The following is a 23,777-nucleotide window of genomic DNA, read 5'->3' as shown; positions in this document are numbered from 1 at the left end:
CGCGTGTACCCCCAGTACAGAATCTCAGACAGTGAATGTCAGTAGACATTCGGCAGAAAAGCTCTGCCAAATTGAGTGCTCTGATGTGACTTTTTCATCAAGTCAATGTTCCTGGGATCTCTTGTACATGATAATCTCACTCTTGTAAGGTTTCATCGTTTCTGCTTACCCTACTTTTCTTTCCCATCCTGATCCCTCTCCCACCAGACCGGACTCTGAAACGGGCATGTACAGAGAAGAGGAGACCCCAATACGCTTCAAGCTTTGAGCGGAGAGGACACAGCCTCTGCTGGGACAGGGAACAGAGGGATGCGGAGACCCTGAAGATGCTTTTGGACAGTGGTCTGAGGTTGGGACAGTGGCAGGAGATACCATTCACCCAGGATCTCCAGGACAAGAGATCAGCCTGGCAGTTACATGTGTTTTTGTTCAAACTAGTTGCCAGGTTGGCATGAACGATGACATCAGAGATTCCGACCTTCCTGATTGGAGGGACCGGACTCTGTCGGCACCTGGCAGTTCAGTTGGACAACAGTAACTTCTCAGAGCTGTTCTCCACTCCTGACTTCTCCCAGCCTCGAGAATTGATAACACACTCTTCTGGATCCCAGCAGTGTCCAGAAGAAGACCAAGGACAGAACAGAGACTAGGTTCGGTGAGATGGGACAGATTTTGGGAAAGATCATGATGAGCCATCAACCGCAGCCCCAGGAAGAGCAGAGCCCCCAGCGGAGCACCTCAGGGTACCCCCTCCAGGAGGTGGTGGATGATGAAGTGTCGGGACCATCAGGTGAGGGGACTGGAGGAAGAAGAGGTGGCATAGGATTGACTAAGACGAAGGAAGGGGGCCAGGCGTGGTGGCTCACCCCTGTAACCCCAACACTTTGGGAGGCTGAGGCGGGCAGATCACCTGAGGTCAGGAGTTCAAGACCAGCCTGGCCAACATGGTGAAACCCCATCTCTACTAAAAGTACAAAAATTAGCCAGGCGGTAGTGGTGTGTGCCTATAATCCCAGCTACTTGGGAGGCTGAGACAGGAGAATCACTTGAGCCTGGGAGGAAGAGGTTGCAGTGAGCCGAGATCGTGCTACTGCACTCCAGTCTGGGTGACAGAGTGAGATGCTGTCTCAAAAAAAAGAAAGAGGAAGAAAAAAAGAAGGATCAGAGGTCAGGAAGGAGAACCTGGGGAGGGTGTGTGGGAAGAATGGAGAAATTCAGGCTGGGTGCAGTGGCTCACACTTGTAATCCCAGCACTTTGGGAAGCCAAGGCAGGCGGATCACTTGAGGCCAGGAGTTTGAGACCAGCCTGGTCAACATGGTGAAACCCTGTCTCTAGTAAAAGTACAAAATTGAGCTGGGCATTATGGCAGGCACCTGTAATCCCAGCTACCTGAGAGGCTGAGGCAGGAGAATAACTGGAATCCGGGAGATGGATGTTGCAGTGAGCTGAGATTGCACCACTACACTCCAGCCTGGGTGACAAAGCAAGATTCTGTCTCGAAACAAAAAAAAAAGAGGGATTCAGAGAGCCAGGGACCAGGGAAGGATATGAGGCAGTGTTCTGAGGACAGAGAGAGGGAAGAATGGGGAGGGGAAGGAGTGGCACATGGGGTTGAGCAGAGGAGAAAGTCAGAAAGGTGGCTTGGAGAAGCCAGCAGTCTGCGAGGCTGGGGAGGATGGAGAGTGGTTTGGGGTTTGGGGTCGGGGTCTAACGTGATCAGTTGCAGAAGCATTACACGGTGGCCTGGTTTCTTTACTCAGCCCCTGGGGTAGATCCCAGCCCCCCACGTAGGTCCCTTGGCTGGAAAAGGAAGAGGGAGTGTTTGGATGAATCTGACGATGAGCCAGAGCAGGAGCTCGCCCCTGAGCCTGAGGAGACCTGGGTGGCGGAGACGCTGTGTGGCCTCAAGATGAAGGCGAAGCGACGGCGAGTGTCGCTCGTGCTCCCTGAGTACTACGAGGCCTTCAACAGGCTGCTTGGTAGGAGGACACCCCAGAGAGCACCTCCAATCCTGTTCTTTCTAAAGAGGAAACTTCCAATAACCACACTTTTCCAATGGGAAAAATATGCCCCAGTGGGTGAGCTCTCCATGCGGGAGGACTCTGAAGTGATCACTCATGAGGGACACTTAGGAGACAACAGAGGATTAGGTAGACTTGATAAAGGTCGGTGCTTGGGATAAGAAAGCTTGGTTTTGGGCCAGGCGCTGTGGCTCCCGCCTGAGATCCCAGCACGTTGGGAGGCTGAGGCAAGAGGATTGCTTGAACTCAGGACTTTGAGGCTGCAGTGAGCTATGACTGCACCACTGCACTCCAGCCTGGGTGACAGAGCAAAAGTCTGCGTCAAAAGAAAAACCAAGGCTGGGCACAGTAGCTCATCCCTGTAGTTCCAGCTACTCGGGAGGCTGAGACAGGAGAATTGCTTAAACCCAGGAGGCAGAGGTTGCAGTGAGCCAAGATCAGGCCAGTGCATTCCAGCCTGGCCCACAGAGCAAGACTCTGTCTCAAAATAAATTAATAAATAAATAAAAATAAAAATCAAATAAAGAAAAACAAAATCAAAAAAGTGGTTTCAGCTGTGCCCTCTGAAACTTAATGTTTCTTACTGACTTTTCTAAACCTAAGTGTTTCCATCCATAGTGAGGGATACCAAGGCCATGGTCACACCCTGATGTGTGACTGCCTCATGAGGAAATGATGGGAATTCCTTTATGACTCTGCAGTGGTCCCTCCGTGTCTGCTGGAGGGGGTCCTGGCTGATTCCCAGCTCTACATCCTGTAGATTCTCACACCCAGGGCCTCCTTCGGCCTCTTCTCAGGGGAGTCTCAGAGCAGGAGCCTCTCTCCCTTGCCCAGTGAAAGTCATTCTCCCCTCTCCCATCCACCTCACCCGCGGCCACAATCCTGAGACTTTCCCCCGGGAGGCACACTTCTCCTCACTGCCCTGCTGCTCCCACGGAAACCCTGTCCTGCTTCTCACGCTGATATCTGCTCTCTAATCACAGAGGATCCTGTCATTAAAAGATTCCTGGCCTGGGACAAAGATCTGAGGGTGTCGGACAAGGTAAGGTTGTTCTCTATGTAACTGTGTTCCTGTTCTAACGCACGGCCAGGGGGAGGGCGCAGCTTCCAAACCCACAGTTCTCCCTCCACCCCCTCCCACCAGATGCTCCTACAGTTTTTGTTTTTGTTTTTGTTTTTGTTTTGTGAGACACAGTCTTGCTCTGTTGCCCAGGCTGGAGGGCAGTGTCTCGGTCTTGACTCACTGCAGCTGATGCCTCCTGGGTTCAAGCGATTCTCGTGCCTCAGCCTCCAAGCAGCTGGGATTACAAACGTGAACCACCACGCCTGGCTAATTTTTGTGTTTTTAGTAGAGACGGGGTTTTGCCCTGTTGGCCAGATTGGTCCCGAACACCTGACCTCAGGTGATCCACCCGCCTTGGCCTCCCAAAGTGCTGAGATTACGGACATCAGCACTGTGTCCGACCAGCTCCCATGGTCTTGAGTCTTGGCACCCACACATTTGTTTTTCTGAGACAGAGTCCAGCTCTGCTCCCCAGGATGGAGTACAGTGGCATGATCATAGCTCACTCTAACTCCTGGGCTCAAGCAATCCTCTTTCCTTAGCCTCCTGGGGAGCTGGGACTAGGCACATGCCACCATGCTCAACGAATTTTTGAAATCTTCGTAGAAACAGGGACTCGCTGTGTTGCCCAGGTTGTTCTCCAACTGTTGGGCTCATGTGATCCTCCTGTCTCCACCTCTCAAAAAGTACTGGGATCACAGGCTTGAGCTGCCACTCCCGGCTATTCTTTGTCTTTTTATGATTTGTCAGCATCTCCCTCAGGACTCTGCTGGTCTCTTGCAGAGTGAATGAGTGGCCCCTGCCTCTCCTATGGGTCCTTTGGGATCTGAGCCCTGGGCCACAGTCTGGCTGCAGTCCTGAAGCTCCGGGGCCCTCTACTCTCAGCTCCTTGGGACAGTTCTCTGCCTGGCACACAAAAGACCCTCCTGACACCAGCCGACCTAGACACACCCCCTCCCAAGATCCCATCGGAGCCCACCATCCTGGGAGCATCACCGAAAACCCTTCCTCCGGCTTCTCGGATTTGCATCCGACCTTCGAATACCCCTCCACCCCGCAATTTCCACATGAGCACAGTCACCCCAATGCTGAGGTCCCTTCTCTGATGGGCAACCCCTCCCCAGACCCCCATTCCACTATCTCCACAATCTTCCTCTCCCAAGATGTGACCTCTCCCTCTCTGTGTTCCTTTCTCTCCATCAGTATCTCCTGGCTATGGTCATAGCGTATTTCAGCCGGGCCGGCCTCCCCTCCTGGCAATACCAACGCATTCATTTCTTCCTGGCTCTGTGAGTGGTTTGCTGCCTCCTATCCATCAATATCCAATGCCCTGGGACAGCGGGGGAAGTGGGATTGCAGCCTTTCTTTTATTCTTTCACCTATTTGTCCTCTTTATTCTGTGTACAAAAAAGACAGGATTATAGTATCTTAGACTGTTGTCTCTAAAAAGAAACTCAGGCTGGGCGTGGTGGCTCAGGCCTGTAATCCCAGCACTTTGGGAGGCCGAGGCAAGCGGATCACCTGAGGTCAGGAGTTTGAGACCAGCCTGGCCAACATGGCAAAATCCCGTCTCTACTAAAAATAGAAAAATCAGTCGGGCATGTTGGTGTGCACCTGTTATCCAAGCTACTTGGGAGGCTGAGGCAAGAGAACCCCTTGAACCCAGGAGGTGGAGGTTGCAGTAAGCTAAGGTTGAGCCACTGCACTCCAGCCTGGGCAACAGAGTGAGACTTTTTCTCAAAAAAAAAAAAAAAAAAAAAAAAAAAACAGGCAAACAAAACAAACTCCAATGCCAGTGTACAAATAAAAGAGTAAAACAGGCCAGTTGCGGTGGCTCACGCCTGTAATCTCAACAGTTTGGGAGGCCGAGGTGGGCGGATCACAAGGTCAGGAGAGCGAGACCATCCTGGCTAACATGGTGAAACCCTGTCTCCACTTAAAAAAAAAAAAATACAAAAATTAGCCGGGTGTGGTGGCGGGCGCCTGTAGTCCCAGCTACTCGGGAGGCTGAGGGAGGAGAATGGCGTGAACCTGGGAGGCGGAGCTTGCAGTGAGCCGAGATCGCACCACTGCACTCCAGCCTGGGCGACAGAATGAGACTCCGTCTCAAAAAAAAAAAAAAAAAAAAAAAGAACAAAAAACAAAAGGAACCATGAACCGCTCCTAAGGGGAGAAGAAAAGGAGCGGAGCAGCGGACATGACACTTCCCCCAGCAAGCAGACGTTTCCGGTTCTTCTCTCTCTCTCCTTCCCACATCAACCGCAAAAGCCATCAACCTCCTCCGGGTTCCCGTGACAGAGGTCACAGTCTAGGTCCCCCTTGCATCACTCGAATCCACTGTCAAATGCTCCCTGCTGGGGTCTCCTGGAGTCTCTCCCCAAGCCAAGGGGCTTCCTAGTGCAGCCTGAACATCTTTCCAAAGCACGACAACCTCACCGCCCACCTGAACAACTTCCTTAGCTGATGTCTTTCTCTATCGAGGCCAGGGTCCACAGTGCCAATTCCACCCTCTCTACAATCTCTACAACCACACTGGCTCGCCATCTTGGTGTTTCCTGGCTTGGCTTCACTGCTCCTTCCAAATGCCCTCCACTTGACTTTGCATTTGTGTTTTCTGTCTGGGTGTCCCGCACACATGTGGTTCTGAAGGGAAGGACCCATTCCTTGAAGTCGGTTCACCCTACAGCCTCTGTGATGCCTTCCCTCATCTTCCAACTTCTGCATGCCCGTAGCTCACCAGTTACATCCTATTATAATGTGACATTGGGATTAGGTCATCTCCCCTGATTACTCCCAGTCCCATTTGACTAGATGCCTGTAGAAGGCAGGGTCCTGGCAAAATATCAGTGTATTCAATTGCTTTTTTTTTTTTGAGACAGACTTGCCCTGTCCCCTAAGCTGGAGTGCAGTGGTGAGATCATAGCTCACCGCAGCCTCCATATCCTGGGCTCAAGCGATCCTCCCACCTCAGCCTCTTGATTAGCTCCGACTACAGGGCTGTACCACCACACCTGGACAGTTATTTATTTATTTATTTATTTATTTATTTATCAAGACAAGAGTGTTGCTGTGTCTCTCAGGCTGGAATGGAGGGGCCCAATCTTGGCTCACTGCAACCTCCGCCTCCTGGGTTCACACAATTCTTATGCTTCAGCCTCTTGAGTAGCTAGGACTAATGGGTGTGCCACCGCACCAGGCTGATTTTTGTATTTTTAGTATAGATGGGGTTCCTCTGTGTTGACCAGGCTGGTCTCAAACTCCTGGTCTCAAGCAATCCACCTGCTTCAGCCTTCCAAAGCGCTGGGATTACAGGCATGAGCCACCGCGTCTGGCGTATTTTTTATATTTTTAATAGAGACGAGGGTCTTGCTATGGTGCCCAGGCCTGTCTCAAACTCCTGGCCTCAAGTGATCCTCCTGCTTCGGCCTCCCAGTGTGCTGGGATTCCAGGCCTAAGCCACCACTCTTGGTCACCAGTTGGGTTTTTGTCTCCATCCTGAAGGAGTGGGAGACGCCCTTGATCAGGTCTCTGTCCAGCAGAGCCCTCCTGAGGAAGGTGTGGCTCTCTGCAGGGTGGGTGCCAGTCCTGAGCTAGGGACCGTCCCTTACCTTCCTCTCTGGGAAGCTGACCTCAGCCGGAGGTCTCTCCTGGTGGTGCCTCTGAGCAGCAACCTGATTTCTGTCCTCAGCTATCTGGCCAATGACATGGAGGAGGACGACGAGGCCCCCAAACAAAAGATCTTCTACTTCCTGTACGGGAAGACCCGCTCTCGCATACCCTTGCTCCCTAAGCTTTGGTTCCAGTTATGCCGTTACATGAACCCGAGGGCCAGGAAGAACTGCTCTCAGATAGCCTTGTTCCAGAAGCGTCGGTTCCAGTTCTTCTGTTCCATGCGCTGCAGGGCTTGGGTTTCCCCGGAGGAGTTGGAGGAGGTGGGTGGGGCCTGGGGAGGTGGAGGATGTGGGGAGGAATCGGGTGGGCTGGAGGCTGGACGAGGGGAGAGAGGGGTATCCTGGGGAGTCCCCGTCTTCTCAAAGCGCGTTTGTTTTTCCAGATCCAGGCTTATGACCCAGAGCACTGGGTGTGGGCGCGAGATCGCGCCCACCTTTCCTAGAGCTCCAGGGACCGTGGAGGCCTGAGGTCATCGGCCTGAGAGAAGGTACATCTGCATCCTCCGGGGTAAAGGCAGAATATTGGGGTCTATTTCGGAAATCCAAGGAACCCAATTGCTTGATCTGGCTTCAAGCCTGGGCAACGTGGCGAGATATCCCCTCTCCACAAAAATACAAAAATTAGCCAGGCGATGTGGGAGGCATCTCTACTCCCAACTACTCAGGAGGCTGAGGCAGGAGGATCGCTGGAGCCTGGGAGGTCGGGGCTGCAGGGAGCCCTGATCCTGCCACTGCGCTCCAGCCGGGGCGACAGAGTGAGACCCTGCCTCAAAAATAATCATAAATACTGAGTTCGGGGAGGTTCATTATGATTGACGCACTTGAGTTACCGATTTGGGTCGAGGGTTCAGTGAAGCTTTGGTTTACATCTTGTGCAGCTAACCATGTTGAGCACAGAGCATGAGACTTTGTCATGAGGAGGTAGGATTATGGATTAGGCATCTGGACTCGTGGTTTGTGATGCTGTCACATTAGAAACAGATCTAGCACGGTTACAAGTTTAGATCTGAAGTGACACAAAAGGCCCCAGCTGTGATGAAGTCCAAAGCCACATTCTCTGAGGGTGCCCTACTCCCTGGGAAGACCCACCCAAAGTCCTTGCTATGAAGCAGAGCACTGGGGCTGACCTTGGGTGTATTAAGTTTTGGAGTCAGGGTCACCAAAGCGTGAGTTTCACGGTTCAACACGATGGTTCAGAAGCAGGGTATAGAATGAAAGGCAGGAGATAAAATTGCACTTCTCAATTGCTCTGAACTCTAGCTAGACTTGACATGGGACGTGAATAACCTTCCTGTCTAGAGAGCTGCCTCCTTGAGGTGTGACATTGTCTCTCTCACTTCCAGAACACCGGACCCAGGGGAGATGTGGATTTTCAGCAGGAACTTTATTCCAGTGCTAATGGCAGACATCAGGAAGGAGGAGAGGAACCATTTGTGCAGATCATCTAGAAGAACCTGGACCATTCTTGACAGAGCTGAATACAGTGATCACGTTGTCCTCCAAGGAGCAGGGGTGGGGTGGGGTACTTCTAGGAGTCCTTGGAGAAAAGTAAGAAACCAGGAGTGTTTCCAGTTCCACCGTTTCCTGCGGCACCACCTCCCTTTTTATATTGCTGAATGCCAACCTCCCTGGGACGGAACCTGGAGGTCCTGTTTCTTACGGACTTGCTTGCCACAGTCCAGGAGCATTTGAAGGCACAGTGCAGGGGCTCAGATTGGCACAGAATTCTTTGTGAAATATGAGTGCCACAGACTGTAACAGATAGCTTCATGCACACTATGCATTTTATTGGTTTGTTTGGAAAATGTTGGCCATTGAATTATTGATAGGTTTATTTCAAATAGTTTGGAAATTGTTGTACTTTTGAAAACATGCTGTTCCTGTAGAGTTCTTTGATGAGAGTTATAGTTGTTATATATACATAAAGATAATTTTCTTTTCGTTTTTAAGTGAGAATTCTTTTTATCCTAAATCTTTTATTATCTTTAATTTTTTTCTGTATTATTATATGTGCTCCTGAAGCGAGCACTCTTTTTATCTATGATACTTCCATAATAATCTCTTCTATTTATAGCTATTGGTAGTTCCCCACCAGAAAAAAACATAATTCTGGTGATAGAAATTTTTATTTGCTGTTTAGGTTTGTGACTGAATTGTGAGAATTCCGTTGTGATTTTTAACATGTCTCAGATATATATACTAACATGTCTAATATATACTATCTATTTTATTGGTTTATTTTGAAAACCATGGGTATAGAATTATTTAAATATTATTTTATTTATTGAAATATTTATTAACTATATTTATTTATTTAAATATTATTATTACTTTAAATATTATTTTAAATATTTTGGAAATACTGGTATTTTTGAATAGATGCTGTTTCTATAACGCTGTGTGATGGGTGTTATAACTGTTGTATACACATACATATAATTTTGTTTTCCTTTTTAAGAGAGGATTCTTTTCATCCTAAATCTTTTACCTTTCAATCTTGGTATCTATTATTACACGTGCTGCTGAAGGGAGCATGGTTTTTATCTATGATACTTAGTTAACATATATATTACATTAATAGCTATGTGGTAGTTCCCCTAAATTCTTGTAAAAATAAATTTTTATTTGATATTTAGTGTATGTTTGAAATGTGAGAATTCAGATGGAATTTTTTATCTTGTTTTGGCATGTTTGTATGTTACTTTAAAGAGGATGTGTGTTCTAAAGGAGGACACGAGCTGTGTGTTTTCAAGAGAACAGTGCAGTGCATCTCTTGGGGAAACATAATAAAGATGAACTTTTCTCACCTTCACAGTGAGTGTGATCATATTGTGGTCTGGATTGATTATTTGCTGTCAAGTGACATTTTTCCTTAATGGGGTTGTGGTTATTTGAACATATTTATTAGCTTTGGAAGATAATCCTGTGCTGTTTTTTATGTAGAAAAAAAACATAAGGCTGGGTGCAGTGCTCACACCTACAATCCCAGCAGTTTTGGAGGTCATGGCGGGAGGATCACTTGAAGCCTATTTTTAATTTTTATTTTTTAAAGAAAAACAACAGAAGAGAAGGCTGATCCCAAGCTACAGGGTTTTTTTGTTTGTTTGTTTGTTTGTTTTGGAGACAGTCTCACTCTGTCTCCCAGGCTGGAGTGCAGTGGCACAACCTCGGCTCCCTGCAACTTTCACCTCCGCGTTCAAGCAAATTCTCCTGCCTCAGCCTCCCAAGTAGCTGGGACTACAGGCACCCGCCTGTACGTCTGACTAACTTTTGTAAAAATAGTAGAGACAAGGTTTCACCATGTTGGCCAGGCTGGTCTCAAACTCCTGACCTCAAGTGATCCACCCGCCTCAGTCTCCCAAACTGCTGGGATTATAGGCATGAGCTACTGTGCCCAGACCCCAAGCTAGAGTTTTAAAGCAGGAAATGAGAGAAAGATATTGAGAGAGGAAAACCAGGTGGTAAGAAAACTCTAAAGGTGGCTGGGCGTGGTGGCTCACGCCTGTGATCCCAGCAGGAGTTCGAGACCAGGCAGGAGAATCACTAGCAGAGAATAGGTCTCCCCAACCCCTCTCAAAAAAAAAAAAAAAAAAGTCCAGGCGCGGTGGTTCAGGACTGTAATCCCAGCACTTTGGGAGGCTGAGGTGGGCGGATCATGAGGTCAGGAGATCAAGACCACCCTGGCTAATACGGTGAAACCCCATCTCTGCTAAAAATACAAAAAATTAGCTGGGCGCGGTGGCAGGGGCCTGTAGTCCCAGCTACTCCGGAGGCTGAGGCAGGAGAATGGTGTGAACCCAGGAGGCGGAGCCTGCAGTGAGCCGAGATGGTGCCACTGCACTCCAGCCTGGGTGAAAGGGCGAGACTCCATCACAAAAAAAAAAAGAAAGAAAAAAAGAAAGTTCCTGCAACAGTTCAAGCTGTGAAAGACAGGCACTCTGCCATGCAATTCTTTGTGATTTTTCTTTTTTATTTTTGGAGTCGGGGTCTTGTGCTGTCACCCAGACTGGGGTACAGTGGTGCGGTCATAGCTCACTGAGGGCTCAGACTCAAGCTCAAGCGATCTTCTTATCTTGCCTTTCTAATTGCTGGGATTATAAGCATGAGCCACTGCACCTGGCCTGTGTGACGTAATTCTGATGTCAACTCCCTGATGTTACATCAAATGCCACAGGTTAAGGCCACCAGCCCCCGCTAGGCTGCCCTCGCTTCAGATGCAGCTGCAAGCTTGGGTGTCCACAGACCGCATGTACTTCTCACCAACTGGCTGCAAATTTGGAGGTTCCCACCACGTCCTCAGGTTTGATAATTCACTATAACAACCCACAGAACTCTGAAAAGCGTGATACTTTCTCTTTCTTTATTTGAGACAGAGTCTTGCTCTGTCACCCAGGCTGGAGTGCAGTGGCCACCATGCTTGGCTAATTTTAGTATTTGTATTAGAGACAGGGTTTCGCCATGTTGGCCAGGCTGGTCTTGAACTCCTGACCTCAGGTGATCCGCCCACCTTGGCCTCCCAAAGCGCTGGGATTACAGGCATAGCCACTGTGCCTGGCTGACTTCTAGAGTTTCAATAACAGAGATGTGGTTCAAGAAGAAAAGGGAGACATGTTTTGTAGACAGCAGGAGCTTCATGAAAAGAAGCCAATGAAGGGCAGGATGTGTAGCTGTCTACCTACAGGAAACCAGCCGGGAGCCTCCCCACAGGGACTTCAGCACAGACAGCTGGGAAAATCTGCATTAACCTGAGCTCTGGACCTAAGAGAGGACAAGGCCTTGACTGTTTCTACAGACTCACAAGACGCAATCTCTGCAGTCCATGCCCGTGGTGTGATCTGGGAAACAGGGGGCCTTCTAAATGCCAACAGCAAGGAAATCAAATGTGCAACAGACAGAAATACCGGCACTGACACGGGCCATGGAAAGGCCTAAACAGATGACTGCAGTCCATTGCCAAGGTCATCAAAGGGGTGACTCTGAAATAATACATTTCAGACGCCATGGCCCAAATAGCTGCACGAGGTGGGGAAGTCCTCCACGTGCCTCTGCTTCCTTCAGTACCTCTTCATGAAATAAGCTGAGGTACTTCCCTGGGGAATTTCCTTTCTCTTTCTTTCTTTTGAGACGGAGTCTTGCTCTGTCACCCAGGCTAGAGTGCAGTGGCGCGATCTCGGCTCACTGCAACCTCTCCCTCCCGGGTTTTGGCAATTCTTCTGTCTCAGACTTCTGAGTAGCTGAGATTACAGGTGTGTGCCACCATGCCCAGCTAATATTTGTATTTTTACTCGAGACAGGGTTTCACCATCTAGGCCAGGCTGGTCTTGAACTCCTGACCTCATGATCCACCCATCCTGGCCTCCCAAAGTCTTGGGATTACAGGCACGAGCCACCACACCCAGACTTCTTTTTTTATTTTTTGAGATGAAGTTTCACTCTTGTTGCCCAGGCTGGAGTGCAATGGCGAGATCTCAGCTCACTGCCACCTCCTCCTCCCAGGTTCAAGTGATTATCCTGCCTCAGCCTCCCGAGTAGCTGGGATTACAGGCACCCAACACCAAACCCAGCTAACTTTTTGTATTTTCAGTAGAGATGGAATGTCACCATGTTGGCCAGGATGGTCTTGAACCCCTGACCTCTAATGATCTACCCGAATTGGTCTCCCAAAATGCTGGGATTACAGGCGTGAGCCACTGTGCCCAGCCCCTCCCATACCTCTTTTGGCCAAGGCAGTACAATTCAGAGAATCTTGCCAGGGAAGACTGGTAAATGGACATCAACATGATGCCTATGGCTCCTGGTGGATTTAGATACCTCCTGGTGCTTACTGATACCTTTACCAGTTACATGGGGGCTTTTCCATGCCAGACTGAAAATGCTGGAGATCACTGATCAACCTTCAACTATTTACTAGCAGAACACTGAGGGGACTCTGCAGTCACCAATATCTCCTATTGCACTTGGATAAACACCTCCCGGGAAATAGAGATGAACAGAAAGGAAATAGTTAAACAAGCAGAATGGCTACATTCCTTCAACCAGAAGGGTCCATTAGTCTGTTTTCACACTGCTATAAAGAACTACTGGAAACTGGGGAATTTATGAAGAAAAGAGGTTTAATTGACTCACAGTTCTGCAGGCTGTACAGGAAGCATGGCTGGGGAGGCCTCAAGAAACTGACAATCACGGCAGAAGGCGAAGGGGAAGCAGGCACGTTTCTGGCCATGGTGGAGCAGGAGAGACAGAGAGAGTGAAGTGGGAGGGCTGCACGCTTCTAAACAACCAGATCCCATGAGCGCTCACTCACTATCACGAGAACAGCAAGGGGGACGGCAGCCGCCATGAGCCAATCACCTCCCACCAGGTCCCTCCCTCAACACTGGGAATTGCAATTTGACATGAGATTTGGTTGGGGATACAGAGCTGAACCATATCAAGGGTAGTTCAACCACTGAGATTGATTGATTGACTGAGATGGAGTCCCGCTCTGTTACCTAGGCTGGAGTGCAGTGGCACAATCTCGGCTCACTGCAACCTCCGCCTCCCAGGTTCAAGCAATTCTCCTGCCTCAGCCTCCCTAGTAGCTGGGACTACAGCACACGCCACCACACCTGGCTAATTTTTGTATTTTCAGTAGAGACGGGGTTTCACCATGTTTGCCCGGCTGGTCTTGAACTCCTGACCTCGTGATCACCCTGCCTCGGCTCTTCTTTTGCTGGAATTACAGGCGTGAGCCACCGCACCCGGACAACCACTGAGATTTAGAAGGCAGTCGAGTCCACTATACCACACCTCACCTGGTTTCTTCCTCTGTTGGGGCCCCTCGTGGCCACTGTTCTGTTACTTTTTGGTCCTATTTATTTAAATGGATGGTGAGCTGTTTGTCCTCCAGGATCCAACACTTCCACCTTCAGCTTGTATTACAACAATACCAGCCTTTCAAGCTACTCCGGGTGACCCCAGAACTCATCTGAACTCAGAAGCCCAAGAGTTTCATTCCTCTCACTTTAGGGGACTAAGTGCCCCTGGTCAGCATGAAGTCGATACAGAAGCATGACCTCCATCCCTAATCCCTCAAGAATGAGGAGTGGAAGGTGTTGGCAGGAGGGTCGGACGTGGTTTGTTAATCTGTAACTGCATCAGACCAAATCTAGTTCAACTTTTTTTTTTTTTTTGATGGAGTTTCACTCTTGTCACCCAGGCTGGAGTGCAATGGCACGATCTCAGCTCACTGCAACCTCCACGTCCTAGGTTCAAGCATTCTGCTGCCTCAGCCTCTGGGGTAGCTGCGATTACAAGGGTGCGCCACCACGCCTGGCTAATATTTATATTTTTAGTAGAGACGGGGTTTCACCATTTTGGCCAGGCTGGTCTTGAACTCCTCGACCTCAGGTGATCCACCTGCCTTGGCCTCCCAAAGTGCTGGGATTACAGGCGTGAGTCACCGCACCCGAATCAGTTCAACTTTTATGTAATGAAGTTGTCAGTTGTTTTTCAATTGCCATCGACCCGCAGGTTGAAGGTCATGTACCCTGTGCATGCCCAGGTTAACCAAGCGTGCCACCGTGGAGTGGAACCTAAGAGCTCAGCCTGAAGAGCTCGGACCGATTTAAGAACCAGACACCCCAAGGCAGGAGCCAGGATCCAATCACATTGAGTTTTGGTGTCACCCCATGGCAGGATCCAGTCAGATCACACCTCCCAGCATTACTTTATTGCAAGATCCAATCAAATCACACCTCATTACCCTACGCTTATAAAACCTGACATAGCCCCCAGCTGTGTAAGGGAGATTTGAGTACTTCCTCCTGTGTTCTTGCTGGCTGACTTACAAAAAAGCTTTAAAAAAAAAGCCGGGCGTGGTGGCTCACGCCTGAAATCCCAGCACTTTGGGAGGCTGAGGTGGGCAGATCACTTGAGATCAGGGGTGCAAGACCAGCCTGGCCAACATGGTGAAACCCCATCTCTACTAAAAATACAAAAATTAGCTGGGTGTGGTGACACACACCTATAATCCCAGCTACTTGGGAGGCTGAGGTAGGAGAATCACTTGAACCCAGGAGGCAGAGGTTGCAGTGAGCCAAGATCAAACCACTGCACTCCAGCCTGGGCGACAGAGTGAGAAGACTCCGTCTAAACAAAAAAAGTTAAAATTAGCACCGAATGCTTTACAAGTAAAAAAAGTTTTTAGCTGCATATGTTTAAGTAACTTTTTAGATTATAAGAAATATGCATGCAAAATGGAAAGGCACAAAGAAGAGAGCAAAAAGTGCATGAGATCTCACATCCAAGGATAACCGCTGAGAACATGGAAGTGCTGACTCTTCCAGTCTTTATACTATACACATTTAGGCCTGTTGTTTTGTTTTCATAAAACTGTGATCATATAATACAGACAGTTTTATAATCTGCTTTTTAAACACAACAATTATATAACATTTAGCTGTTTCATTTGCATTCAAATTCATAAGGGTTCCAGTAACTCATTTATCAGAAAACCAAGAGAAATATTCTCATAAAAATATAAGTACATAAGGTCAGGCATGGTGGCTCACGCCTGTAATCCCAGCACTTTGAGAGGCCGAGGTGGGCGGATCACCTGAGGGCAGGAATTCGAGACCAGCCTGGCCAGCCTGGACAACATGGTGGAACCCCGTCTCCACTGAAAATACAAAAATTAGCTGGGCGTGGTGGCGCGTGCCTGTAATGGTAGCTACTCAGAAGGCTGAAGCAGGAGAATCGCTTGAACTTGGCAGGTGGAGGTTGCAGTGAACTGAGATCGCGCCACTGCACTGCAACCAGGGCGCCAAAGTGAGACTCCATCTCAAAAAAAGATAAAAATAAAAAATAAAGAAAATGTATATCTATGTATATATATTTTTCCAGACAGGGTCTTACTCTGTCTCACAGTCTGAAGTGTAGTGACGCAATCATAGCTCACTGCAGTCTCAGGTTCCTGGGCTCAAGTGATCCTCCCACTTCAGCCTCCCAAGTAGCTGGAACTACAGGTGCATGCCACCATGCCCAGTCAATTTTTTTTTTAATTTTTCATAGAGACAGAGTCTCACTATGTTTCCCAGTCCTAATAAACACTATGTGATAAAAAGAAAAAAGTAAATCACCCTGAAGTTAAGTCTTTAATGAGAAATGCAAATAAAGCATTTCACAATAAATTAGGGGAAGAGAATCAACTGAAGAATAAACATCTTTAGTAAAATCTTTTGCTCATGTGCATTAACCAATACTCTTGAAAACCGAGATTAATTTACTGTACCTTCTTAATATTCCTTTGAAATTCCTTATGGCGCACAGGTAGCGTAGAAAATAACTGCTTCACGCTGACTGTGGTCCCTCTGGGGTGGGGGTAGGGGGTTTTCTGGATGATTTTCCCATCGTGATCAAACACCAGTCGAGTCCCAACCTTCGCCGATACGTGGCAGGTAGAAATGGTGACATCGCTGTGAGAGAATACCAGGCATGGTGTGTTCAGTGAGAGATCCGTGATGTTGGGCACTGACTACTCTTTTCTTCACTTGCTTTTCTCTCAAAACTTTCTTAAAAAGCTGATGATCCCTCTGAGATAACTGAGATCTAACAGTTGAGGAGTCATCATAAAATCTAAGGTTTGGCATCTAAAAGACAGTGAGACAGAGAGCACTAAACATGCTTTGTTTTGATAAAAACTTTGACTTCGTTTTTCAGGTTGAATTGCAAAACCATAAATGATCTCAAGATTTATTGATTCTCAGAGATTTGTTTTGTTATTACTCTTCAAACAAAAATTTTTAAAAGAATTTTTTTAAAGAATTTTTTAAAATTTTTAAAATTTTTTTTAAAGAATCCAAAAGATATTATAATTAAAATGTATATGTAGGGCAGGGTGCGGTGGCTCGTGCCTGTAATTCCAGCACTTTGGGAGGCCAAGGAGGGCAGATCACTTGAGGCCTGGAGTTCCAGACCAGCCTGGGCAACATGGCAAAACCCCACCTCTATTAAAAATACAAAAATTAGCCAAGAGTGGTGGTGCACGCTGTAGTCCAAGCTCTTCAGGAGGCTGAGGCACAAGAATCACTTGAACCTGGGAGGCAGAGATTGCAGTGAGCTGAGACTGTGCCACTGCACTCCAGCCTGGGTGACAGTGTGTGACTCTAAAAAAAAATATATATATATATGTATGTATATATATATATGTGTGTGTGCGTGTGTGTGTGTGCATGTAGTTATTTATAAAAATTTAGCATCTGTGCTATAATTAAGTAGTGCTTTGGTGAAATGTTTCCCTAAAAATTGATAATGAAAACCAATGGTAACTATCATTTATTACCTATATGTTATGTTCAAATTGAGAAGTTACTGTTCTAATAAGGGTAACCAATTTTTTTAACAATACTATTTGCTTCATTTCATTCATTTATTGCTCACATTTCAGAAGTACTAGGACTTAGATTGGCAGTGAGACAAAACAGAATTCAGAAGCTAGAAGCTGAGATATTGAGACAGAAAATTGTAAATAATAATGATTCCAATTAATTTTCAGAGAGGTTTTTCTAAGGGGTCAAGTGAATGGATAAAAATATTTTATCACCTCAGTGCACAAAGTGAGCTCAGAGCTTCCCCCCGAAAGCCAAAAGTTTCAACCCGAGTTAGGTCGGCAAACTCTTGAATCTTAGATGTGTGATGTTTCAGAGCTGAAAGAGAGTATAAAGTAAGGACTAAGATATTTCAAGTGCTATAACAATAAACATACATGATATCTAGTAACTGGCTTTAAAAAAACTGTTTTTGTGTTTCCCAAGACAGTGTTACTCAAAATTCTAAGACATGTGGCCCAATTATTTTATAATAGGATTAGAAAAAGTTAACTTACTTAAGCCTTCGAACTTTTCTTCTTCTACCCCACATCCATTGCCTGAAACTTCAATGAGATCCACTCCATAGTCCTTAAGCTTTAGATCTAGAAAGTTTAAAATATTTATATATTTATTAAAAATGGACCCATGCTATCAGTTTTTATATTGATATTATCTACAACATGTGCAAATTTAAGTGTCATAACTAGACCTTTAGTTAAACATACTAGTGTCATTTTGTATATTTCATTTTTATAAAGTTCTTTCTGGCTATTTACTAGCCCAGATTAAATAGTTTAGCATTTTCTATCTTTCCTCTTTTTTTTTTTTCCTTATGCTAGTCAAGTGAAGCAGTTGGAGTGGAGAAGGAACAAAAAAATCTGTAACTGGTTGTGATCAATTAGTTGTAAAGACCGTTGCACTTTGACCAGCCTTTTCCTTTGAAAGAAATAATTTTAACATACCCAGTAAGGAGAACGGGGGCCGGGCGCGGTGGTTCATGCCTGTAATCCCAGCACTTTGGAAGGCTGAGGCAGGCGGATCACGAGGTCAGGAGATTGAGACCATCCTGGCTAACACGGTGAAACCTTGTCTCTACTAAAAATACAAAAAATTAGCCGGACGTGGTGGCGGGCACCTGTAGTCCCAGCTACTCGGGAGGCTGAGGCAGGAGAATGGCGTGAACCCAGGAGATGGAGCTTGCAGTGAGCCGAGAACGCACCACTGCACTCCGGCCTGGGCAACAGAGCAAGACTCCGTCTCAAAAAAAAAAAAAGACCAGGCAAAACAATAGTATTCAAGAGTACATATTTAGGTGAGATAAATGATGAAATTATTTTATTTTATTATTTCTTTCTTGAAGACACCACTGCCACCCAGGCTGGAGTGCAGTGGTGTGATCATGGCTCACTGCTGCCTCCACCTTCCAGGTTCAAGTGCTCCCCTGCCTCAGCCTCCTGAGTAGCTGGGACTACGGGGCACAGACCACCACACCCAGCTAATCGTTTTTATTGTTTGTGGACATGGGGTCTTGCCACGTTGCCCAGGCTAATAGATAGTGAACTTATTTTAAAGGAGCAAGAAAAAAATGTCCATCCGCACATGAATGGATAAAGAAAATGTGATATATACATACAATGGAGTATTTAATTCAGCCTTAAAAATAAGGAGATCCTGTCACTTGTAACACTATGATTGAACTTGGGGATGTTATGCTAAGTGAAAGGTCAAGGTGGGCGGATTATTTGAGGCCTGGATATATGGGATCTTGCTAGGCTGCCCAGGCTGGTCTTGAAGTCCTGGTCTCAAGCAATCCTCCCACCTTGGCCTCCCAAAGTTCTAGGATTACAGGCGTGAGCCACCATGCCTGGCTGACCCTCACCTATTTTTTTGTTGTTGTTTGAGACAGGGTCTATCTCCATCTCCTCGGCTGGAGAGCAGTGGCTTGATCATGGCTCACTCCAGCCTCAACCTCCTGGGCTCAAGCAATGCTACCACTTCAGCCTCCCGAGTGGCTGCGACTACAGGTGTGCACCACCACACCCTGCTAATTTGTGTATTTTTTGTAGAGATGAGGTCTTGCTATGTTGCCCAGGCTAGTTTCAAACTCCTGGCCTCAGTCAATCCTCCCACCTTGGCCTCCCAAAGTGCTGGGATTATAGGTGTGAGCCACCACCTCTGGCCAGCTCCCACCTGTTGATCAAAGGAGCATCAAAGAATTTGCAGCCTCCAGAAGGAGGTCATTTCCTGCCTCTGAGTCTCAGTTTTCACATCTATGAAATAAAGTTAATGATCCTTCACTCCAGGGTTGTCGTGAAGGCTAAATTAAGTTGTATTTGGAAAAATATGTGGGGCACAGTAGGTGTGTTTCTCACACCCAGAGTCAGAGTGTTTAGCAGAGGGTTAGTAGTTGCCTCCAGGGCATGAAGGGCTCTTCCTGACCCTAAGTGTGAGGAACGCTTTGGGTTAAAAGATTGTACTTTTCTGCGTTCAGCTGAAAGGTGGAGGGCTCAGTGAGGTGGCTCACACCTGTAATTCCAATGCTTTGGGAGGCCGAGGTGGGAGGATCACTTGAGCCCAGGAGTTTGAGAGCAGCTTAAACAACACAGTAAGACCTTGTTTCTACACACACACACACACACACACACACACACACACACACACTAGCCAGGCGTGGTGGCATGTGCCTGTAATTCCAGCTACTTGGGAGGCTGAGGTGGGTGGATTGCTTGAGGCAAGGAGTTTGAGACAAGCCTGGTCAACATAGTGACACCCCATCATCCCCCAAAATCATTTTTCTTTGTTTTAAGGCAGAGCCTCACTCTACTGCCCAGGCTGGAGTGCAGTGGTGTGATCTCACCTCCTTGCAACCTCTGCCTCCCGGGTTCAAGCGATTCTTGTGTCTCAGGCTCCTGAGTAGCTAGGATTACAGGTGTGCACCACCATGCCTGGCTAATTTTTGTATTTTTAGCGGAGATGGGGTTTTGCCGTGTTGGTCAGGCTGGTCTTCAACTCCTGGCCTCAAGTGATCCGTCTGCCTTGGCCTCCCAAAGTGCTGGGATTACAGGTGTGAGCCACTGTGCCCAGCCACAATAAATCATTTTTTAAAGGTTAAATTTAACCTCATTTAAGTAATACATATAAGTCTCATCGAATAATTGAAGCCAGTTTGTGAGGTAAAGTCTAATATTATGTGCATTTTAATTCTTAGCGTTTAATTAAAGCCTCATAAGTACAAATAAAAACAGGACTTGCTATAACAGGTTGCCACCTATTTTCTTTAAAGATGACGAGCAGCATCTTATTTGCGTTAACACAAGTCATCCACATAACAAATATAGATAAGAAAAGTGGCCAGGTGTGGTGGCTCATGCCTCTAATCCTAGTACTTTGGGAGGCCGAGGCAGACAGATCACTTGAGGTCAGGAGTTCGACACCAGCCTGGGCACTATGGTGAAACCCCATCTCTATCAAAAATACAAAAATTAGCCCGGCATGGTGGTGGGCACCTGTAATCCCAGCTACTTGGGAGGCTGAGGCAGGAGAATTGCTTGAACCTGGAAGGCGAAGTTTGCAGTGAGCCAAGATCATGCCACTGCACTCCAGCCTGGGTGACAGAGCGAGACTCTATCTCGAAAATAGAAAAAAGAAAAGAAAAGTAAGGCACTTAGAGGGTAAGTGGCTTCACTCGGTACTAAGTAGGGGAGTGTGGATTTGAGCCAAGCTGTGGGTTCAAACCACATCAACACCTGCTATGCCTGACTGCGTCTCCACGCTGCTGGGAAGGTTGACTGAATCTGCCACTACCTCCCTGGGGTGCATCTGCTTACCAAACCATTGCATTATGTAAAAGGCCGTGCTGTAGGTTTTTAGTTTTTTAATTTTTATTTTTTTGAGATAGAGTCTCACTCTGTCACCCAGGCTGGAGTGTAGTGGCATGATCTTGGCTGACTGCAATCTCTGCCTTCCGGGTTCAAGTGATTCTCTTGCCTCAGCCTCCTGAGTAGCTGGGACTACAGGCCCACACCACCACGCCTGGCTAATTTTTGTATTTTTAGTAGAGACAGGGTTTCACTATGTTGGACATCATGGTCTCGGTCTCTTGGGCTCATTATCTGCCTGCCTCGGCCTCCCAAAGTGCTGGGATTACAGGTGTGAGCCACCGTGCCTGGCCTCTAGTGACCTCATTTTAACTTGATCACCTCTGTAAAGACTCTGGTTCCAATAAGGTCACCTCTAAGGTCTGGAGGGTCATGGCTTCAATACACGAATTAGGGGTGGGGGGCACACCATGCAGCCCAGAATACTAGCGTATCTGGTTATGTTAAACTTGCTATAGCCACAGTCTCGCTGACTTGGATATGGTACCATGGGAAGGGCCCTTAAAGATCATCTTATCTGGTTGGGCTCAATGGCTCACGCGTGTAATTCCAGCACTTTGAGAGGCCAAGGCAAGAGGATCGCTTGTGACCAAGAGTTCAAGACCAGTCTGGGCAACAGAGCAAGATGCTATATCTACTACAGGCATGCACCTGTAGTCTCAGCTACTTGGGAGGCTGAGAGAAGAGGATTGCTTGAGCCCAGGAGGCAACAGAGAGCTGATTGTACCACTGCACCCCAGCCAAGGCAACAGAGACCTTGTCTCTAAAAAACAAAAACAGGCCGGGTGCAGTGTCTTATACCTGTATTCCTAGCACTTTGAGAGGCAGAGGCGGGCGGATCATTTGAAGTCAGGTGTTCAAGACCAGCCTGGCAAACATGACGAAACCCTGTCCCTACTAAAAAAATACAAAAATTAGGCGGGAGTGGTGGTGGGTGCCTGTAATCTCAGCTACTCGGGAGGCTGAGGCAGGAGAATCGCTTGAACCTGGGAGGCAGAGGTTGCAGTGAGCCGAGATGGAGCCACTGCACTGCAGCCTGGGTGACAAAAGTGAAACTCTGTCTCAAAATATTAGGAAAAAAAAAAAGAGAGAGCCTCTTTTCCATCTCCCCGCCACAGAGTTGTCTTCAGTAATTTCATTCCCTTTTTTCCTGAGGATTCACTGGGTTTCTGGGTCCCAGAGGGGAAGTTCTCTTCAAGGTACAGAAACCACGACTCCGCAGAGAACCGCAGAGACGGCAGCATGACCAGACCCCGGACAGGTGTGGAGAAGCTGCTGGGCTGAGACTTGGGCTGAACTTCCGCTGCAGGTCGACTTATTCCCATCAGCACCAAAGCTGCTGGAGGGGGTCATCCACTAGCAAATGAAGGGGGGGGCGCGTCTTGGAGGCTGTTTCAGAAGGCCCCACTGAGCCACGGACTCAAGGCCTGGCCACAGCCCTCCCAAGCGAGGCCCAGATCATATTTCACCACGCTCAGAAAACCTTGTCAGCTCATTTCAGTCCACAGTGACTTTGCTTTCTTTAGGATCTCTCTTGCACTGTCCAACTCAGAGAATTTCAAATCTGAATGGATTCCAATGACGGAGCTAAATCAGGCCTCACCTCAGTTTTTAAATTACAATCAATAGGGCTGGGTCCCAGCATCTGTGTCTTAATGTTCCTCCATGTGATCCTCATGCTGAAAGGCTGGTATTTGAAAATCCCTTTTTTTGGGGAGTGAAGGGTTTTTTTTTAGAGAGAGGCCTCACTCTGATGCCCAGCCTGGAATGCAGTGGTGGATCACAGCTCACTGCAGCCTCGAACTCCTGGCCGCAAGAAATCCTCCCACCTTAGCCAACCAAAGTGTTGGGATTGCAGGAGTGACCGCTGTGTCCAGCCAGGAAAGCCCTTCTGTTTCACTTGAATGATATTTCTGCAGCATACCTACAGCCATTGCTGTATTAAACGGCATCATTGCAGGAAAAGAAAAGGTGAGAGGTGACTGTTTTGCTTTTTTCTGAACATATCAGACCAAACCTGGGCTGTCTGGCACTTTTTTTTTTTTTTGAGTCGGAGTCTCACTCTGTCGCCCAGGCTGGAGTGTAGTGTCGTGATCTCGGCTCACTGGAACCTCCACCTTCCCGGTTCAAGTGATTCTCCTGCCTCAGCCCCACAAGTAGCTGGGATTACAGAAGTGCACTCCCACGCCCAGCTCATTGTTTCTGTATTTTTACAGAAAAACAGACAGGTTTCACCATGTTGGCCAGGCTGATCTCAACCTCCTCACCTCTGGTTATCTGTCGGCATCGGCTTCCAAAAGTGCTGGGATTACAAGTGTGAGCCACCGCACCTGGTTTGCCCATTTTTTGACAATGTATCAACATCATCTAAGATGGGCACTGCCTCAGTGTAGTGTGTCTAGACAAGGTGGCCGGAACAGAGAGGAATATGCATACCAGGCTTAAAGACGGGTTAAATCAGAGCTTTTCATTCCACAAAAGAGCAATTTTAATGAGGTCAGAACATGGATGTTCTAATATTTGAAAGCCTGTTAACTAGGAGAGAGAGAGAGTAAAGTGATTTGTTGTAGGAGGACACACCCAGCTCTGACGGTTTCAAGCGTCATGAATGCAAATTTGAACTCCAGAAAAGCAGAGCTTCCTAACAATGGGACTTCCACAGCAATGGGATTTCCTTCCGCATTCAGTTTGTGCCTTTCCCATGAGCGAGAGACTCCTAGGAGAGCCGCAGCCCGTTAGGAAGCCATGTGGGAACTCATCCACAGGTTCTCTTTTTTTTTTTTTTTTTTTTTTT

The 23,777-nt window shown here is 47.5% G+C and overlaps 2 protein-coding genes across 18 annotated transcripts in view; one reads left to right on the top strand and one right to left on the bottom strand.

The window, feature by feature from the left end:
- LOC751032 (uncharacterized) overlaps positions 1-23,777 on the bottom strand; it is a 341,389-nt gene that overhangs the window by 94,830 nt on the left and 222,782 nt on the right. For all 16 annotated transcript variants that reach the window (XR_010158493.1, XR_010158494.1, XR_010158496.1 and 13 more), the window contains exons 23-24: positions 16,028-16,211; positions 12,883-12,971 (exon numbers count right to left, since the gene is read on the bottom strand). Coding sequence is in view for 10 of the 16 variants with exons in the window: in XM_063814431.1 (XP_063670501.1) it covers positions 12,883-12,971; positions 16,028-16,211 (273 nt within the window). In the remaining 6 variants the exon portion in view is untranslated. The remainder of the gene's footprint in view (positions 1-12,882; positions 12,972-16,027; positions 16,212-23,777) is intronic.
- Positions 60-8,183, top strand: LOC129135501 (speedy protein E12-like). Of its 2 annotated transcripts, XM_054655746.2 has the most exons (7): positions 60-790; positions 1,762-1,980; positions 3,006-3,064; positions 4,289-4,374; positions 6,774-7,017; positions 7,140-7,244; positions 8,100-8,183. In XM_054655746.2, exons 1-6 carry the CDS (start codon positions 661-663, stop codon positions 7,197-7,199), a joined length of 798 nt encoding a protein of 265 aa, XP_054511721.2. In that variant the 5' UTR covers positions 60-660; the 3' UTR covers positions 7,200-7,244; positions 8,100-8,183. The 2 variants fall into 2 exon arrangements, with proteins under 2 accessions (XP_054511721.2, XP_063670542.1); XM_063814472.1 differs by having other exon boundaries at positions 7,140-8,117.

This window comes from Pan troglodytes, chromosome 6 (genome assembly GCF_028858775.2).
Source record: "Pan troglodytes isolate AG18354 chromosome 6, NHGRI_mPanTro3-v2.0_pri, whole genome shotgun sequence".
NCBI lineage: Eukaryota > Metazoa > Chordata > Mammalia > Primates > Hominidae > Pan > Pan troglodytes.
This window is presented reverse-complemented; position numbering and strand designations above follow the sequence as displayed.

What these genes read in the sequence shown, in the direction of transcription:
- LOC129135501 (XM_054655746.2), top strand. Translation starts at nt 661, where the DNA reads ATGGGACAGATTTTGGGAAAGATCATGATGAGCCATCAACCGCAGCCC. An exon ending in TGAAGTGTCGGGACCATCAG is followed by an intron (nt 791 to 1,761) that starts GTGAGGGGACTG and finishes TTCTTTACTCAG; the next exon opens with CCCCTGGGGTAGATCCCAGC. An exon ending in ATCTGAGGGTGTCGGACAAG is followed by an intron (nt 3,065 to 4,288) that starts GTAAGGTTGTTC and finishes TCTCTCCATCAG; the next exon opens with TATCTCCTGGCTATGGTCAT.